This window comes from Rhea pennata, chromosome 15 (assembly GCF_028389875.1).
Source record: "Rhea pennata isolate bPtePen1 chromosome 15, bPtePen1.pri, whole genome shotgun sequence".
Taxonomy (NCBI): Eukaryota; Metazoa; Chordata; class Aves; order Rheiformes; family Rheidae; genus Rhea; species Rhea pennata.
In genome coordinates, this window is record NC_084677.1 from 18755824 (window position 1) to 18776034 (window position 20211).

At 54.0% G+C, this 20211-nt stretch overlaps 1 protein-coding gene across 1 annotated transcript in view; it reads left to right on the top strand.

Moving 5' to 3' along the window:
- PRKCB (protein kinase C beta) overlaps window positions 1-20211 on the top strand; it is a 115528-nt gene that overhangs the window by 38906 nt on the left and 56411 nt on the right. The window contains exon 3 of the mRNA XM_062587832.1: window positions 15594-15676. Coding sequence (XP_062443816.1) covers window positions 15594-15676 — 83 coding nt within the window. The remainder of the gene's footprint in view (window positions 1-15593; window positions 15677-20211) is intronic.

The following is a 20211-nucleotide window of genomic DNA, read 5'->3' on the forward strand; positions in this document are numbered from 1 at the left end:
CATTGCATCTGAGCTGTCCCTGCTGGAGGCTTGTGCTTAAAACCACTTAATGATAGAGATTTAAAATCGTTCCTGGGCAGTCCAGGCAGGAGCTTGCCTGCATGGTGGTACCAACATATGGTTGTGTTATATTAAGTCCTGTGCAAATGTAAAGCAGATAGATCGAGTCCGGTACAACTTCCTACTGAAATACAATATGGAACAGGAGATCTGATGGTTTGACAGGATACACAAATGAACGGTGAGATGAATCTGACTCATGGAATAAATTTTGCTGCATACTGCAGGGACCCGTATAGGATCTATATGCTAAATGGTATATGCACTAACATAGGGAATATGTGCTCCTTAAATGAGGAATCTGCATTGTTGTGTTGTTTTGAATAAATTTAATTTAATATTTTTCTCAAACTGGCATTACTCTGATTCATTTAAAGTCTGTTTTTTCAGAAATACAAAGGGACTGTGAGGAGCAAGATTATATAACGTGCTGTCTTCCTAGCAGTATGTTAACATCCCAGACTTTGCTACAGAGTAACTCTGTGCTCATGCTCTAATCTTGATACCGTCTTGGTTGAAGACCTTAAATTCTGTGCATCGATAGGGCCAATTTAAAACGTCAGTCTTTTACCCACCTGGTTTTAAGTTACTGGAGGGTAAACTGAAGTGCTTGTGAAGGTGTCTAAAGTGCTGCTAGAAGGTAACTAGGAAATAAGAAATGACACTTCTTGCCAAGAGTGCTTGGGAAATTTCTCATTAGTGTATCTTCTTAGCTCTATACTGCAAATAGAATATCTAAAGGAAATGACTACTTTGTTTTGCAACTTGTGTTCCACATAAATTCCTCTTGCTTTAGTGTTCAGGAACAAGTGGTTCGGTCTCTGGATCCCCAATGTCATGGAGAATGAATGTTCATATCAGAATTAGGAAGCCTGTTGACCAGAAACCTATGAATATGGTGTAATTCTCCCTACTTTGACTTCCAGCTAAAGATTTTAAATGTGCTCCAGGTTCACAGAGACAGTGCAGTGTGCTCGGAGCCCCATGGTGGTGTGGTGCAGTTAGCATGGTGGGTACAGAGGAGAAAAGAATGGTAATGGGTCAGCTGCTTAAATGTTTTTTTATGGAAGCATGTGTCTGACACTTGATCTTATCATCCTGAGAAGCAGTGAATGCATGCAAAGTACGTAGTGTATATAGGAAAATGATTTTGACAAATCAAATCTGTTTGCCACTTCTCAAAAAGGCTCTTTAATCTGTTTGCTTTAGTGAGATGCATGTCCCTGTTGACAAGCTGGAGTCACCCATATGGTTGCTCACCCATGACTTCTGGTGTACCAGACACTTGCACAACACCACCTCTTCTAGTCATATAAAACCGTACTAAAAATCATCATCAAACAGAGCCGTGCAGATCCCATTGCTTCCATGAGACTTTGGGTAGCAGGTGCCTCTGCAGATCCTTCTGAGATTCATGAAAGGGTCTTGCAGAAAGCAGCTACATCTCCCTACAGTAGCTGTGGGAGTCTCTTGATCCTCTCCTTAGTGTGACACCACGTTACTCGTAACAGGCTAATCCCAGGTCTGTCGCATTTGAGAGACATCTTTTGAGAAACTGTCATTAATTTTAAATCACATCTGTGAAAGCATCACTGAAGGTTACCCTGGTTATGTCAGACAAGCTTGACAAATCTTCTGCTAGGGTGACTGTTTTGAAATGCTGGTGGGGCAGAGAGACAAAATATTGCCGTCAGATGAAGGATTTTAAAATAACCGTCGAATTAACCTTAGGTTAGGAGGGACTGAGTACCTAATGTTAAGCCTGTCATGCTGAGCATCATCAGAGCTTTGGGAAAGCCATGTGCGTGCCAGGCTTAAAGCAAAGCTGCAGAGAAAGACAGGATGGGACAAGTGAGGGGACAGTGGTGGTACATGGTCACGTGGCAGTTGTCGGCTGGATGATGTGTGAATAGCAAATCATTTAAATATTGGAAATCCCTTAACCCACCAGATGTGTCTGAAGCCTTCTTGCTTATTTGAAGAGGGGAGGGAGGGTAATGTTATCTGAGTACTGCTACTCAATTATCCAGGTCTTTGGTTTTGGAGATAAGAGAATGTTCCAAATATCTAAATTTAAGGGGACATAAGAGGAAGAAAAGGGGAGTGAAATTTCCTTTTCTTCTTTGGAGATAAGTGGCAAAATTCAGGTTTAACTGGCTTGTATTACCAGTGCTTTGGACTCTGAGATTTTGTCTTCATTGGATTAATATGCTGTTGCCAAAAGAAACAAACCTTCAAAGCAAGTTAGCAGCCATCTTCTGGGACTCTGAGATGCAGATACAACTGGGATGGTGGTGGGTTATCTGCGTCTGCAGCTGCCCTCTTCTTGACGTTTGGCTTGTTCTCCAGGCAGCACTGATCCAGCAGGGATACCTTCCCGTATTCCTACCTCCTCTCGAGAGGTCAATCTTGAGTTTCAATTACAATATTAAATTACCAGGTCACCAGAGTTAAAGTAGGCTGCCAAGTTTTTAATGATCTTCTCTTTCTTGTCGTGTGTGCTTTTTTCTTTCTTTTTTTTCCCAAGCCTCCTTTCCATCTATTAGTTTTTAATTGAGCCCATCTGTAATTTAACACCTCGCAACCACGAGCCCACGAAATGAGCAAGCGGGTGAGTTGTGTAACTGGTGCAGTCAAGTCAGGAATTTGGGAGGACTCTGCATTAGTTCTCCAGGGACCGCCACGGCTTTCTGCTGTCTTGCAGTGCCTTTGTAAGAATCCAGAATTAATTTCCAGGACTGTTAATCTGCTCCCTAGAGGCCTTATCAACCAGAGAATATTTAGTTTCCGCCCCTTGGTAGTGAAGGTGCTGAAGGCGTAGCGGGGGGTTTCTCGAGGCAGGCGCGCTGCGTCCCGTCGCGCCTGCTGCGGAGCGAGCCCGGTGCAGAGCGGAGCTGGGCTCGGAGCTGGGCGCTGGTGGGCACTGGTGGGCGCTGGGCGCCTGGGAGCCCGCGGGGACCTCGCTCCTGTCCCCGCGCGGGGCTGCGGCGTCCCGCGGACGGCGCTTCCCCGAGGCGGTCTGCGCTGCTTGCTCAATACCTGCGTTCGCCCCCCGCCTGCGGCTCTCGCAGCCTCTCGCCAGCACCTGCCCGCTTTCCGCGGCCCCCGCGACGGCCCCGCCGGAGCCGCTCCGCCGTCCGCGCGCCCCGGCTCCGCGCGGGCCCCCCGGGGCGGCCGCCGCGCGCGGGAGCGAGCGCGGTCTGCGCCGTTGGCGGAGGCTGCGGGGAGCGGCTTGAGGCTCGCGGGCAGCTTAGAGGCGATGTTAACGTTGCAAGAAACAAATTCCAGCTTGAAAAATTACCTGTTGGTGTTGCCGCAACGTGCCGCCTGGCGGTAATTAAAGATTCGAGAGCAGCACGTTTTGCTCCGGCGAGGCCGAGGGCACCCGCCGGGGCCCCGGCGTGGGTCGTTTGGCTGCTGGTCTGGCTCCCCTTGCTTCCGTGCGTGGGTCTCCGAAGCGGCACCGGCGCGGAGAGCAGGGGAAGGAGCCGCGAGGAAAGAGGCGGCTCTGGACGCTGCGCGGAGACGCCAGGGAAGTGCGTCGGCCGCGTCCTGCTCGCCGCCGGCGATGCCCCGCGGCGAGGGGGGGGCGCGGGTCGTCGCCCGACTTCGGCACGCCGTCGGCTCGCTGCCGGCGCTTCGTAGGAAAGCCGTAGACCGTATTTTGAACGTTTTGTTTGGGTGTACTCAAGTCCTCCTAGAGCTCAAAATTTTTAACCCTTTTAAAAAAGAAAGGGGGGGGGAAGGATAGCAAAGATGTCCGTTCTGGAAGCGAGCCGCGGAGCAGCCTTCCTGCGCTGCTCTTCAGCGCCGCGGCCGTGGGGCGCTTGCCACCGCGGAGGGGGGGTCTGACCCGCGTCTCCCAGAGGGGCCCTGTGCCCGCCGGGTGAGGAGGGAGCCGCAGGGCTCCCCTCCCCTTCTGCAAAACCCTCCCCTCTCTGTATTTTCTTAAGTGCTCTAATTGCGTGGGGGAATCGGTACGAGGAAGAGCCGCCTGCACTGAGCGGAGCGGCAGGCTTTTGCTCCGCAGGGGTGTGTTGCGGGGTGAGGGGGGGGCAACACCAGGAATGAAAATTCTCCCCGGGCAGTGCTGAAAGGAAGGCACTTGCGGCAGGTGGGACCGGAGGATGCGGAAAAAATCAGCTGCTCGCATGGAGCGTGCCCAGTTCCCTGGGGGAGCGCTGGGCGCTGCTGCGATCGTCGTAGCGCCTTGCACGTCTGGGAGATGAGAGCCAAGGAGGAGAGGCTTCATGCTGTTCCTTGGAAGGCCGTGGGTGGCTGAGCACACTTTGAACTCCCACATCTGTCTCCTACGCTGCTCTCCCCCTCCTGATGCCCTCGCAGCATCTGGGGATGGGTAGCCGTCGCTTAGGGCCATGACATAACTGTGGGAAGTGTTGAGTTCATCCAGCTGTTGGCTTCAGAAAGGTCATGAGAAACTGGAAGAGCTCAAAAAGTCAACAACTCATAGCTGCCTTATGAGGAGAGGATGCATTAAATGCTAGCTGCGCAGCGAATGTGCGCGTACATGTGCGAGGTGGGGGTGGTTATGCTCTTGCATGAGTGTGTCTAGAGCTCTCTGGGGCGTTCTGGCTGCTTTCCGCGAGGGCGGCTCTGCCGGAGCGGTAGTATGGCGAGGGCTATAGCGAGCAGCGAGGCGTGTCTTCTGGGGGCTGTGAAGGATTTGGCTGTTGCGTTCCAGCCAGGTGTAACCACAGCTGATCTCAGAAACTAAGCAGGCGCTGCATCGCTGGGCCCTGGGCAGGAGATGCCGTGGAAATGCAGCCAAGCACCGGCCACGAAGACAGCACGAGCTGAAAGGCTCCGCTTTGCTCTATTGCTCGTGAACTGAAGGATGAGAGAGGAGAAGAGACCCTAGTGTTACCTGGAGCCCTCTAAATACCCAGCTTGGGGCAGCAGCAGAGCAGTCTAGATCCCACCCACAAAACTCCTCCATGTTCGGAGGCATCTGTCTCCCCATCCGAGGGCCATCAGTACCATGGGAGATGTTCTTGGTGGAGTCCTCAGACTCTCATAACTCGTGAAGGAATCTGAGACAGTGGCAGAGCCAGGCTAACGCAGCTGGGCACCGGTGCCGCTCCACAGAGCCCCCGTGAGTCCTCTGTCCTTCTCTGGGTGGCTTTTGGTGGTTGTGGCAGGTCCGGTCAGCCCGGCTGGCGGAGCAACGCCTGGTCTCCTCGGCCCACGTCAGAAGGCAGCTGCTTGTGCGTGGTGCAGGCCGGGAGCTCGCGTGGGTCCGAATTACTGAGTCTGAAAGCGAATCTCTGCTGCGGCTCGGGATGTGAGAAACGCCGAGGAAGTGTTTAAATTCTGAGCCATTTTTCTCCGAGCTGGGCCGAGGCTCTCTGATGTAAAATTAATGTCCTTGTGTCTCCGAATATAGCCACTGCGCCAGCCGCTCCGCGCCGCCGGCCTCGGAAGAGGGGCTCCTCCGGCGACGGGCCGCTCCTTCGGCAGCCGCAGCCTCCTTCCAAAGGTGCTTTTCCCCCTCTTTTCCCCTCCCTCCCAAACAGAAAGCAAGCAGAAGAGCGAGAGGCCGGGCGTCTCGGCAAACCAGGAGTTACCTTCCCGCGGGCAGGCGGGAGACGTGCAGAGAGCCCAGAGCTGGAACCGGCCGCCCGAGCCGACGAGGAGCCGCGACCGGCTCGCGTGGGCTGACAGACGTTTGCAGAAGGACCCCTGGTCTCCAGGCGTCGGGTGCCGTCCGCCCGCCGCGCGCAGCAAGGGCCGTCCAGGGCCGGGGGTCCCCGGCGCCGGCCGCGCTCGGGCTCCTTCCCCTTCCGAGCCCGGTCTGGGATCAGGACCGAGGAGCAGGAGCGCCTCCGCCCGGGTCGTGCCGCTTGGTCTGAGAGCTGCTGGGGAGCAAGGTGGACAGCGCGCGTCTTTGTAACGCCTCGGAGCTCGCGTAGGTTAAAAAAATATATTGCAAAAAATACTGCTGTTTCATCAGGAACAAAGGAAATGCAGTTTTATTTTCCTGGCGCTGAGCGACAGCTTTCTTGGCGCTGTTTGAAAGGCAGGGCCTCGCCAAACCAGCAACGAAGGCCTCTCGTCAGAGAGCTACCTGATCTAAATAAAAATCACTTTGGGGCATTCTAAAACGTTTGTAGCTGTTCAGGCAATCACTGTCTTCTAGGTAAAATAAGGCTGGTGAGACTCCTCGGAAGAGGAGAGAGGCCTGCTGTCCTCCTCCTTTTGCTTTTCCCTTTTTTTTTTTTTTTTTTTTTTTTTCCCCTTTAGGGAAGGGAGAAGAAAGCTCTTGCCTTTCCTGTAAGAAACAAAACAGTCCAGAAGTGCCTTTTTGCATTCTGTGCCTCCTGCAGCTCCTCCTCGCCTTTTGCTAAGGCAGAGTGACAGCTCCCCCCTTCCCGGCTGCCCCCGCTCGCCGGGGCGCTCCGCTGCTGTGATAACCCCTCGGCTCTCCAGCGCTCTGGAGATGCTGCTGCACAAGCTGCCTCGGCAGCGCCGTGCTCCAGACGCTGCAACCGAGCAGGAGGCCTGGTGTCTGCTGAAGGGAAAGGAGTTGCTCCTTGTGACCTGAGGTTGCTTTTGCATGGTGAAAGCAGGCGTAAATCTAAAAAGTAAGGCCAGATTTTTTTTTTTTTTTTTTTTTTTGGTACTGAATTTACTACCCTTCCAGGATGGGAGGTAGGAGCACACTGGCAGATTTGGCTTGCGCAGCTCCTCTTGCAAACCGAGGGAAGTGCTGGATCAGAAAAATGAAAACACAGGCATGGAGTTCACTGCCAAACAAAAAGATAATTAGAAATAAATTGGAAGTTAAAAGATAATTGCTTAAAATATGAAATGCTCAGATGCAACAGCCAGCTTGGCGTCCTTGCCCTGTAATTCACACCGATCTCACTGTGGAACCAGGAGGTGATTCAAAGCTGGGAATTACGTGGGACCGTGCTGGGGAAAGTGGGGCGCTTTCACCTTGCGCAGGGGAGAATCGCCCGCGCGGCAGTGCCGCGGCGCCGCTGTCCCCAGCGCTCCCGGCGTGCCGGCTCCTCGGGAGGGTGCGCGACCTCACGCTGCGTGCCGTCTTTGTGCTCGGATGCACAGAGTAAACAAACACCAAACTGGCATGCGTCAGCCTTGACTAACCCTTTACCCTGCAAAATCATCCGAGTCCGCTGGAGTTGTTTCCCGGTAGGTTTATGCGGAAAAGAACTGTTCAAGTCCCAAAATCACAGATCGAGCGCGTTCTTTTCTGCCGTGTCTCTGGAGCTGACAGCTGAAAACCCACTGAAGTCTGATGTGAAGTTAAAGATATTTGTTGCACTGTAAGAACTCCAGAATGCTTTTAGCCAAAGCTGGGGATTATATCCAAATAGCACAAATTTTAGCTCAGCTTTTCTTCATATGCCATAAATGATTAAAAGCTGCAAAGTGCTGTCAGAAATCTAGGACTTCCCCTCCTGGAAACCTTCTTTCCCCTTATTTTATGATTACTGTGCTTCACTGACTTTGATGTAGCAAATCTTATTTTTTAATGTGGGAACGGAAAATTGTGGGCTACTGTTGGCTGTGGTGCATTTCAGTGCATCTGGGGTAAAGCTGGGTTAATGCATCTGACCTGAGATGTTTGCCCAGTGTAGGTGGATAAATGTAAAGCTTCTTTGAAAATCATCTTTTCGATTTTTTTTTTCCAGTTTTGATAATCAGAGTTCCAATCTATTTGCTGAATGTCTTGTTATTTCGAAAGTGGAAACGTTATCCAAATGAAAAATTTCCCAGAATTGTAGCTATACACTAATATGTGTCTGAAGTAATCTTAGAATTTCATGGTATTAGAACCATCTGCTGAATTATGGATCTGTCAACTCTCGGGGGGGGGGGGGGTTAACTCTTCACTAGGTTTGATTTTTAAAGGAATCTTGGCTGATCCTCATTGCATCTCTGTTAAGTCTCCATCAGTGAAAACAAATGCTCCTCTGCCTTATTTGCTGTGCTGTGTCTGCTGCTGTTCGTGATGCCTTCAAAACTTCCTGCTGCCCGATGGAGAATGACAAAGGGCTTCTCCTAAATGGGACCACGTATTCTGGGAAAAGATGGACTCAGAGGGAAGAATTAGAGGTGACTCCCCTGAATTATTCATTCCATGAAGGACTGGGGAAAATTGATTAGCCCCTTCTTCAGAGCATCAGAACAAGGAGTTCATACAATGAAATTAGAGCAACAAATGGAGATCAAATAAAAGGCAGTGCTGCTTTTTGTAGCATTCGGTTGCTAGGCAGGGTTCATTCTTGCAGGAAGTCATTTGTCATAGTGTCTGAGTTTTTGAGGAGGGCTGGATACCTTCCTGCCAGCTAACTGCATTTCGTATGGGAGATGAGGCTAATCAAATCTCATGTGGCAGGCTCCAAGCTGATAGCGTGCAGGAGTCAGGAAATGATTTATCATCTAGAGCTGGCCTTGCTCTGCTTGCCAGGTGTGTTGCAGGTTTGTGCTCTCTCCTGGCCCTGGAGGCCCTCAGCTGTGGGCTGCTGCCAAGGGCCTGTGCCAGTGTTGCCACTTCTTAGAGACGACTTTGGGGCTCCCAGTGCTTTTCTGGGTTGGGGAGAGATGGTGGCACGGCCGGTTGCAGAACGTTACTTTTTTCTTCAGGACTTGTGGCTCATCACCCTGGGCAGTGATCTGCCCTCTCAGTCCCCAGCACCTAATGCAGAGTAGATCAGTGTAGCGTGACTTTGTGCCCAGGGCATGGGGCAAGGCAGTTTTCCTTCTAGAGCATGCTTCTAGCATCCTGAAGAGCTGATTCAGGCAAGATAAAGGTATGACTGAGAAATGAACTACAAAACAACTCTCCAAGATCACAAACCGGGATGAGAATAGAAGCCTGAGATCTTCAGAATGCACCAAATATCCCCTGGAGATGGAAGCTGCTAGCCAGAAGCTGAAAGGAGGTCTCTCTCGCTCACCCCCAGCCTCCAATGACCTTCCCTTGTGAAAGGTCCTGAAGGACGCTGCTCTCCCTCTTGGTCCTTGCTGTGTGTCTTCTGTTGAGGGGAAGCTCCCTGACCCTTGCACTGCAATTGCCGCTCTATCCGTGCAGTAGCCCTGGAAGAGGAGCTGACAGATGGTGCTCCAGCTTGTTTGCTGCTTGAGCTCCAGACCTGCTCTGCGCAGGACTGGCCATGGCATCAGACAAATGTCTGTGTTGGCAGTAACAACATGCTCAGAGATTCCCCTCCAAAGCTTGGGTATTTGCTGCTCTTCATTCTGTGCTGCTGTCCCGGGTGGGGTTGGCAGCCTCAGGCATTTGGAAGTGTTTGCAAATAAAACACTAACCTTGAGGCTTTTCTGGGTTTTCGTATTCCTGGGAACACCGGTGCTAGTGGTGTTCTGGCTCCCCCAGTCGTCTGGGTGCCAGTGTAAGGAACTTGGGGCTTTGGTAAAGGGCTTTTCCTGGCAGAAGCCCGTGGAATCGCAGGGGCTTTGTATTCGAGGAGCGAATCTTGCAGCATTGTTCTGTCCTTGGGCAAGCTGCCCAACTGTCTGCTTTTGGAAAAGCATCTGAGCGGAGATGGAGCGTGTGAGGTGAGGTATGTTGCATATGGTGGGGAAATTCTTTTTCATTTGTTTACATTTTGTAAACACAGGAGAATACTCTGAATGGGGAGGAAGGTGTGTGCGCAAGCACCACGGGGCAAACGAACGCGCTCTTCGCTGTCAGCAAACCTGGAGAGACAAAGGCGGTGCTCCCTGCGCCGCCCTTCAGACAGGGTGAAGCTGGCAGTGGCCGGGGCTCCTCGTGGACGTCCCTGCGCCGCTGCGCAGGAGCGCGCTGGGAGCAGCCCGCGGACGGAGCGGCCTCGGCTGCTGCCGGGGGGGGGGGGCGAGCAGAGCTGCAGGCTGGGGCTGCGGTGATGGAGCGGCCCCGGGGAGCCCCTCGCGGGCCGGGGCTGCTGGGCACGCCGGGTAAGGGAGAGCCCAACAAGCGCGGTGCACCCGCGCGTCTCCCGCCCAGGCTGCCCCCCGAAAGCCTGCGCTGCCCGGCGTAAGTGCTGGCCCTGCCCTGCCGCAACATCTCGCTGGTCTGACTCCTAGCTTGCGTATAGTGGAAGTGCTTGAGGAAGCCAGGAGGACTCTCCGGTTCCCCCAAATAGCAGTGAGGCAGGACTAGCTGTGCCCTTGTTTTTACACCCCCATGAGGTCCCTTCCAATGCTGGAGGTGCAGCTGGACACGTACTTTGTAATGTTTATAGTCCTGGTACAAGTTTTGACAAGTTCTTCCAGTTGGCAGGTTCTGTGATTAACTGGGAAACTGCTTTACGGCTTTCTGGGGAATTTTTGAATTGTGGTTTAGGCCAAGAAACCTCTAAGTATCTTTTCTTAAACAACACCTTTCAGTATTTCTCTCTTTTCATCCTTCAAAGTAAGACTAGTTTTTAGGGTTTGAAAATACCCTGGTGCCCTGCTGCTATCGTGATGTTTTAGCTCTGAAAACCAACCTTTCAGGAAACCTTTCTTCCAGGGAAGTGCTTAAACCAGTTATAAAACTTACTTACGAAGTGGCAATGCATCTGTGTCACCGCGCTCTGCTGGGAGCGGTGTTAGGGCTTCCTGGGTGGGCGGGATGTCTCATCACTTACCAGCAGGCTCCTGGTGCCCACAGCGCTGCCTTGGTGTCACACTGCTGTTCTCATGGCCATCCTTCGTGCATTAACCTCTTATTCTGACCCGGGCTGGGCTGCTGCGATACGTTGTGCTGAGGACCGCTGCTGCCAGGCGCTCTAAACCCCGAGCTTCCAACTGTAGTGAAGGTGCAGTCAACTTCCATAGTACTCCTTTAGTCATCTCCTGAGACAAAGCCGGAGCAGATTTCTGCTAGCTAGGTCTGAAGCTTCTTCCATTAGAAGTTTTCTCCTTAAACTTTGTCAGAATCACAAGAAACGGCTGAAATGGATCCAACTTACGTGGCTAAATGTGCACCCAGTATGCGGTGGCTGTGGAGGGGGCTGCCAGAGTGTGGAACTCCTGAGCCTCTGGTTGATCCTCCTAACTCTTTTGCAGTAGGATAACATAAATGGCAGATGGCTTTGAATGCCAGACTTCACATTGAAATTGGCCAAGAAAGAGTGTTCCTCATCCTCTCAATTCTGTCTTCACGCTGTCTGTCCAGCTGTCCGTGTTTGAGATGGAGCTCCTTGGTCTTGCTGTGAAGCGTTGGTGCAGGTCTCCCCATGTCTGAGGAACTGTACTGAGGCTACTATTAAAAAATCTGTGTTGCAGCAAGTCTCATGAGCCTGCAGAGAGTAACTGAGCTTCAGGACTCTGCCTCTTCTCTCTTGTAGGGTTTTGGTTTTTTTCACTCCCAGGACAGTGGCTTCTCCCCAGAGATCTGTAATAGGGGTAGCACTAAAGAAGAATTTAGGGCCAGTAAACAGTCGTGCATTATGCAATAATAAATGATAAAGGTTAATGTTTTATTTTTGTTGTTTATAAATGACTCAGGACGTTTGCAGTTCATCAGTGGGATTTGATAACTTTATTATCCATATAATAAGATTTACAAATTAACTGTCTAATTAGCAACCTGGGAAAGCTGCTGCTTGTACTGTAGTTTCTAAACTGACAGAGATACAGTCTCAAAATCCTTAAGTGTAATGAAACTAGCACAGTGGCACAGCGGTTTGCATCCCAGCAGTCTTGCCACGTGCGTATATAGAGATGTCTAGTTGCCTGTCTCAGTAATGCACTTGTGGAACATCTATGTGGAAAGCCAGACCTCGGCTCCTGCTCAGCCGAGTAGAAACTGAGCAATCTCTTTACAGTATAATGCACTGGATTAGTCACAGGAGAAAAGATCTATTAAATCTTCTTGCATCTGTTGGGAAGGATGCACATTTAAGAATCAAGGCAGGATTACTTGCATAAGCTCCTATACCTGAATAATTCTATTGGCTGTTTTGCACAGATCGAGCATTCACCTAAACATGCGTGTAAATGTTTAGCATAGATCTTTTCAAGGCCTGCAAAATTTTATTCTACATTTTGGATGTAAAGCCCACACCACTGCAATCAGCAGAAAGCTTCATGTTTACTTTGGATAAATAGGCAAGGGTTATGCTTCATCATCTGCAAATGGATTTTCATTACAATTTGTATTAATATTGATTGCTGAAGAACCAGCTACTCCTGCTAAACGTTCAGTGGTCACAAAGATGCCTTGCAATGACTTGGATATCCCTTAATTGAACTGTAATATCTAATGCTGTAAAGACACTGCAATTATTTTTCCACTTGAAGAGACTGCTGCATTGCTAATTTATTCTTTAGGTCCCTGCTCAAAGGGCAGGAGGTGTTAACAGGGTGTGTATATTTAATGCCACCTTTAATAATTGAACTCTCTAGTGAAACCTTAAAAGAGTACAGGGAAGAGGTTGTAATAAAAACCTGGGATGGTTTCGAGCCTCGCAGACCTTGGCTTTCCCGTCTCTCTCTCTTGCCATTAGAAACAGGCATTTCATCTCTTCTGCTCGTGCAAGTGAAAAAATAAGTCATGTGTTTTCTGTTTTTGTGGCTTTTTTAGGGAAAGGCACAAGTGAAGAGCTAGCCCCGGGTCTGTGCGTGCACACACGTGTGCGTCACTTCGGCTTCAGTCCTCCTCTGAGATGTCCTTAAGGATCAATCACTTAGCTCTGTTTTCATCTTTCTTTTACTTTTTCAGTATTTCCTCCTTGTTTCTCCCCCTTACCTGACCTCTGCCTAACAAATTAAATGTCTAATAAACATAAATTAAAAAAAAATAACACAGAAGCTATAAAAAGCTGCCGCAGACTCTTCTCACACACAGCAGAACCTAAGATTTTTCGGAATATTTTTGTCAAATGTCAAATGGATCTGTTGAGAAGAGGAAGGGGTCGTTAGGAGGTGTCAGGAGCGTGGCAAGAAAAGCTGTTGTAAGGCGCTGGTGACATCTTCCCGGTCGCACTGGTCCGTGCCGCTCCCTGTGGGAAGACCAAAATAGTAAAAAAACAGGGGAAAAACAGTCTGTGCTGGATGCTCCTCTCAACACGTGCCTCTTGCATCTTCTGCAGCACCTTGAGGCCCGTTTCTTCCTGGGCCCTCACTGGAGATCCAAAACAGGCCAACCTGGCCCTTAGGGGGGCCACCGGCCACGGCGCGGGGACGCTGCAGTGGGGCTGGGTCGCTGCTGAGGACCTCCTGCACCCGAGGAGCACATCCCCGTTGGCTCAGTACCCCGCCGCAGAGGTGAGCAGCGGGTGGCGTAGAGGTGACACGGAAGGTCTCTGAGCTCGGCAGGGGAGACGCAGCTGCCTTCTGCTCGCTGGCGTGCGTCGTCGGTAATTGCTTTTTGCGTCTTTACCGTGGATCTTGGGCTGCTGTTCGCCCTGGTGCCCTGGGACACGTGAGCCCGGAGCGGTGGCCGCTGTCGCGGCGGCAGCCAGCTGCGCTCAGTTCGGCGTGGGAAGCGTCGCGGGCGGTTCCTCGTTCCTTGCACGGGGCTGAGTCCGGACGGCTGCCCTGCGTTGCCCGTGTGGGCTTCTTGGAGAAGTTAAGGTGGGAGCTGGGTTAGGAGCCTGCAAAGAGTGAGGCAGTGTTGGTGCTGGTGTTTCTGGCTTCTACCTACTCTGCAAAGTCAAGTTTGTGTTCGGCAGCCGTGTTTATATGGGTGGAGGAATGGCACTGGGACGGGCTGTTCAGCCTAATAATAATCTTATTTCTTTAGTCAAGCTAAAATTATGCCAGCTCTGATGGAAGCTTCCCTTGCTGTAGCCTGGATTTAGGCATCGGCACGGGGCCTCCAGGCAGCGCCCGCACTTGGGTGTGGCTTGGAGGCATATTAAATTTGCACACGTGCTTCAGAGCAAATCAATTCCTTCCTTCCTGCTTCCCAGAGGCTTGTCTCTGTATACAAATGATAGAAATGGTGAACGATGTTTTCAAGAAAATGTTTATTTGCTAGACACAGAAAAGGGAGTGAGAGGCCCTAAGAGAAAAAGTTCTGGCAGCTCTCGAGCAGTCTATGGGTTTTCTTTTTTCATTTTTTTTTCATTTATAATAATGGAAAGTATGGAAAGGAAAACAAAAGCTGGGTGTAGCAGGGCACAATATTGGGATTGTGAGTTTAATGGCAAATATCACTTGCCTTGGTTCCTTAAAATTCCTGTATTCATGCAACTGAAGCTTGAATTTTGTTTCTGTGCTGCTCCAGTTGTTTTATCCATGCAGTTTCTTTGAAATGCTTTGTTTTTGTTTTATTATTATGCATCTTATCTTTTAATTGCTCTTGCAGTTACTGTAACTAGTGCTGTAGGGAAGAGGATGCAGCAAAGCGTTCAAGAGACCCCCGAGACAGGCTCATGGCCAAGCTCCAAGCCCAGGTTCGCCCCAACCAACACACAACTTCTGCACGGCCTTGCCTCGTTAACAAAATTAGCGGCCGCTCTGTTTGCGGCGCAGCTCGAGCCAAGGCGTTGGAGGAGGCCGCCAGCGCCGGCCCGACGCGGCGCCGGCCCGACGCGGCGCCGGCGCTCACGCCGCTGGCTCGGAGGCGATGCCCCGGCCGACGGCGCGGTTGCTGCGGTGCCTCTGCCCCCAGACCCACGCGCCCGGCTTCTCGCCGGAGAAACGCCGAGGGCCGGGGGGGGTCGGGGCTCTCAGGGAACGAGTCGGGCCGCTGGCTGCGGTGCCGACGTGCGTGAGCTCGGTGCCCTTCGCAAGGGCCGTCGCTGAGAGTTAGGCGCTCGCTTGACGCGCAGGGAACAGCCTGGCCCTTGCGAGCAAACCTTTGCCCGGCCGCAGAGGTGCTGCTGGCAGCTTCGGGTCGCGTGTGCTGCTTTACGGCGCGGGGATTTCCCTCTGGATACTCACGTTTGCAGGTCTTGGTAATGGCGCTTTAGGGTGAATTTTCCTGCGCTGTTCCAGAAGGACGACTCCGCCGTCGCCGCGTGCGTCTTCCTGGCCTGGCAAATCGCGGCGGTGCCGTTCCTAAAGAAAGCAGAGTTGTGGGAGGAAAGTTGTGCGCTTGTTTGCATCAGCGCAGTCGTCCGTTTTTGGACACAGGTGCCTTGCAGCTCGGCTGTCCCTGTGCGCTCCTCGTGCACGAGGATTGCTGCAGAGCGTTTGCGGGGAGTGACGGGGGGCTCAAGGGGAATACGTGGGTCCCCAGCCCTCCCTTGACGTTCGTTCAGTGCTGCTTCTGCTTAGTCCTACTGAAACGTCTGGTCCAGTTGATAGTATTCAATAAGATTTTTAATTCCGCCACAGATTTATTTATAGAAACCTTCTTAGCACCCTAAATGCCTCCTCTGATAAACTGGAGTTAATAGCGTCTTTATTGTTTAGAACATAAAACACAATTTTGGCGTACGGCCATAATCAGATGCTAATTAATTATATACAAAGAAACAGAAGACTAATGCTTTCGCATGCTTTTGCACATGCAAAGTGTATGCCTGTGGAAGAGCCTCAAGTTTGGGTTTCGCGTGGTGCAGATCCCTCAACTTACCTCTGACGCTTTTGCTGTCTTCTCTTTGCAGTTTGCTGCTTCGTTGTGCACAAGCGGTGCCATGAGTTCGTTACCTTCTCCTGCCCCGGCGCCGATAAAGGCCCTGCTTCTGATGTAAGTAACCGCGCTCTCCGTCTCTGGTGCAAACGCAACGTGGCGTCTGCTGAATCCTTTTCCAGCGCTCGTGTCTGTTGATCGTTCCTCGCTTCACGCGCTTTGCAGAAGACCTCTGGGCGTTTTGGCTGCTAACGCTTCCACGTCACTGCACGTGCGCCTGTAATTCACTGCTGTTCAGAGTGAGGTGGGCTCTCATACTCTGAGGCACCTAAAATACTTTCAAATCATCCAATAATTTGCTCTCAGTAAAGCAGAGAGACCGTGCTGCTATCCGGAGACGCCTCAGGTGTCCATCACTTTGCCCCGTCTCCCATTTGTCCCTTGAGTCGCAGCCCCAGTTTCCCTCTCGGTAAAATTCTGCTTACGCTGAAAGCGTCTGGCGGGTGAACTCTCCTTTTGCCTTCGGGGTTCATTAGCAAACACAGAAGCACTAAGTGCTGAAGAGCTAGTTTGACCTTGCGGTGGAGGGTTTTGGCCGGCTTGCCTCCCTCTCCTCGCAGGACCTGACTGCGTGTCCCGATCGATCCCTTTTGTCCCGGGCGAAGGCGTTGGAGCAGGTATCTCCTGAGGTTCTATAAAAATTAAAAAAATAATAATAACCTGGAGAGAAGCCAGCTGACTTCAATTCCCCGTCCCCTAGCTCGGCGGAGCGCCGCGGCGCTGCTGGGGCGAGAGGCGGGGACGGAGCAGCGAGGCACCGCTCGCCCGAGCTGTCGGCCGCCTCCTGCCGCGGCGTTTCGGGTCGGTCTGGCAGCTTTGGCGTTTTGCCGCGGAAACGGGCTGGTTCGGGGAGCAGCTAGGAGAAAGGAGATTGAACCGGGGAAGCTGCAGCGCGCCGGAGCTCCCGCCCGTAAAAATAGAAGCCGTGGGAGCAGGAAGTCTAACGCGCGAGCGGGGGTGGAGGCTGCACACGGGCTGCCAGCCGCCCTGCGCCGTGCCGTGCCGTGCCTGGGCCGTGCCGTGCCGTGCCGTGCCGTGCCTGGGCTGTGCCGTGCCGTGCCGTGCCGCGCCGCCCCGTGCCGTGCCGTGCCGTGCCTGGGCCGTGCCGTGCCGCGCCGCGCCGCGCCGCGCCGCGCCGTGCCGTGCCCGGGCTGGCCGCCGTCTCGCGTCGGGGCGCGAGGTGTGAGCAGCTCCTTGGGGAAACGGCCGCTGCGCTGGCGGAGCCTCGCCCGGCGCGGCACGGCCCTGCCCGAGAGGCGGCTGCTCCGGTGCAGGAACGCCTTGCTGTCCTCGTCCGGGCGGTGCCGGGCTCTCCGCGGCCGGCTCTCCAGCTGCTGCTGCGCGGGGTCCCGCAGGTCTCGCCGCGCTTCCCCGTTCCCTGCGGGGGTACGGCGAGGAGCCCCGAGCCCTTCCGCGGGGCAGCCGGGGACGGCGAGGGGCTCCCGCTGTTCCTGCCCCTCTCAAGGCTCGCCGTTGGGTTCCGGCTCGGCCCCGCTTCCATTTCAGGGATTTTTGGAGCACGTTTGCTTGTTGCTGTCAGCCTCCAGGCTGCGTAGCCGCGTGCCCTCGACGGTGCCGGTGCCTGCCTGACGGCTCCGTCGCTGCCGGAGAGGGTGCTCGGCGCACCGCCGGCTTCGGTGAGCGCGCGGGGCTGCGCGGCGGGGGCGAGGGAAGCTTTCGCACGCTTCCAGCCCGCGCTGACTGCTCCGCGAGCGCCAGAGCCGGCTGCGCTGCGGGACCCGCCTCGGGCGACTGCTGCCTTGAGCCTGCCCTGCGAAGGGGCTCGGGGGGCTCGGGCTGGGCAGGGTGCTGAGCCGTGCAGGCAGCAAGCTCCTCCCGTGCGGCTGCTCGCCCGGGGAGCCCCACCGGGCTCTGCCGGTGCAGGAACGCGTTGCACGTCCCGCTCGGCGGCTTTGCTGCCGGGGCTGAGGTGCTCTCCGGCCTCACGGACCGCGGTTCGGTTTATGCACAGTTCGATAAGCCCAGTTTTATTTCCATTTCCCATCAGGCAATTAGTCAAGATATACTGTCTTCTCTCTCGCTCGCTCTCCTATTTTTTTTGTTTTGTTTTTCCCCCTGGGCACTTTGCCTATGACTATTGCTTTCCTCACTAAAGGCTTTCTTCTCCACAGGGATTTCTACTAATTAGAGTGAATTGGTAGCTATTGAACCTTAAAAATCAGTTATTGGAGGAGAAAAGGAAATGCAATAGAGATGCCAACCCGGGAGAGATTAATGCATCCCAAAATGCTCTGGCCCTGCGGACTGTTGCTCTGTAACACCGCTCCGCGAACCTGAAGGCCAGGATCGGCCGCCGGGGCCGTGCGGCGAGGCGGTCCAGCCCCGCCGCGCGCCCGGGGCCGCGGAAGCCAGCGCCGGCTCGTGCTTGTGGGATGCAGGCTCTGTCCTGGCCCCCGGGCTGGGGGGGAGCTGGGACCTTCCCCAGGTTCCCAAGCAGCGACAAAAACGTGGAGCTTTCTGCTCTAGACACCTAACACCCTTTTCCTTTATGATCTTTAAAGTCTAATTTTTTAATAATCTGTTTATAAGCAAGAGAAACCTTCGTGTTCCAGTGCAGGAGCACTTCTTCCCTATGCAAATTTCCTAGAAATGGAGAAAAATTCAGGAACCCAAACGGTGAGACAGGTTGAGCAACCAAGTCGGAGAAGAGGCACGTCAAGCTTTGCCTCCTTCCCTCCGAGCAATTCCTCGCGCACGGAGGGTAGCGGAGGTTGGTATCTCCTGAAGCTTCTGGAGCGTGCTGAGCTGAACGAGTTCAGGACGTTTCGGGTTGTGTCGCGTCGCCCGGCACGCGAGGGAGAGGAGGGGGCCTCCGGGGAGGCGCAGGCGGCGGCCGTGCGAGCCAAGGGCTGCAGGCGCTCTGCGGAGGGGGAGACGGCCCCGGGACGGGGGCAGCGCGCACGGCGGGCGTAGGGTGCAAGCCGGCCGGGTCCTCCAGTGGAGGCACAAGCGGGAGGTGCTGTCCTCGCCACGCTGCTCGCAGGTGGCGCCTCGTGGGCGCTCCGGAGCAGCGCTCCGCTGCGTCGGGTCCGGCCCAGGATGAGACTCGACGGGGGTATGAGCGTCTCTCTCTCCGCGGCCTGGACCCTTTGGGTTTGCACCAAAGAGAGACGGTCGAGATCCGTGCGGTGCAGCAGCGGAAGAGGCTGCGTGCGTGCGTGCGTGTGCCCGTGCGTGCGTGCACACGAGCAGCTTACCCACGCTGCCCTCGCCGCTGCAGGGCTCCTCCGGGCCGGCTTGCTCTGGGGTGCGAAGGTGCCTGGGAGGGAAGAGGTGGTTTTGCACGCTGCAACTTGATGCCTCTGGCTTTCCTGGGTGGTTTCCCATCCTCCCTGCCTCTGCCTCCTCGGCGGAGGTTTTGCAGTGACCTTTCCTGCTAAGGAACATCATGCTGCGAAATTCCTTCTAGCCATGTAGATTTAGCTCCAACGCTGCCACCTTCTCTCCTCTATTCTCTCTGTCATCTAAAACTCGTAAAGAAAATGGCAGCAAGACCCACTTGCAAATCCAGCAGCCTGCAGACCTAAGGCTAAGAGACACATATGTGTCTGTATATTTTTATGTGTGTGTGTGTATGTATATATATTTTATATATGTATGTGTACATACATATATACATATTTGTGCATGCAGAGGTGAAATTTTGTTTATAAAGTTATTCCAGCTAATGCATAACTGAAGAAGCAGGTGCTGCCTGCGCAGGGCCCTGCAGGCCCCCCCCCCGCCCGAGGCTGGCGCTGGGAAGGAGGCGCGCTGGAGCTGGAGGGGGCGTTGGGTGGCTTTGGGCAAGGGGAGAGGGTGGTTGCAGGGGGGCGCGGTGGGAGCCGGGTCCCCAGGGCCGCCGAGGCTGCTGCAGGCTGTTATGCAGACGGGGGTTTGGTGGCGTTTTGGGGTGGGACGTGGGCTCTCCGTGGCAGTGCGCTTATTTTTCAGTGATCTGGGAGCGCTCGGAGCAGCAGCATTGCACCGTCGCGAGCCCGGGCGAGAGTCCGCGCGCTTCCTCCTTATAAGCAGAGCCTGGAAGCTGCCTGGCTCCGGGCGCTGGGTTTCGATCTCTTTGAGACCTGCACAACCGCAAATCAAAGCCGAGCGGCTGGCGGCCTCCCGGGAGCGCCCTGCGGCACCCGCAGTTCTGCTGCCTCCTCCCGCGGGCGGGCTGGAGCGAGCGCTCTGGAGCCTGGCGCGCGGGTGGCACAGCTGGAGGCGGCAGTTCCCGCCGTGATGCGAAAATAGCAGAAAGGTGCCAGCAAACGCGGTTACAGCAGAGGGAGCTGGAACCGAAGGATCCCGAAACGCCGAAACCACTTAACCTTGCTCAAGGAAAACGAGGTTTGGCAGGGGGAGAGCAGGGAAAGCTGCGATCCGAACGCCACCTCCTGGGATTTGCTCGTGAGCTGGGCTGCGTGCGCAGCCCGCGCCGCGTCCGCGTGCTCGCTCGTCGCTCGGCCGGCGGCTCGCAGCGGGCGGGGAGAGCGGCGGGTCCCTGCGAGGCGCTCGGCCCGACTCTGCGCGGGGCTTTGGCTGACCGCTGCTTTCTGCCCTCTACCCCGTCCGAGGCGGAGGCGTCCGGC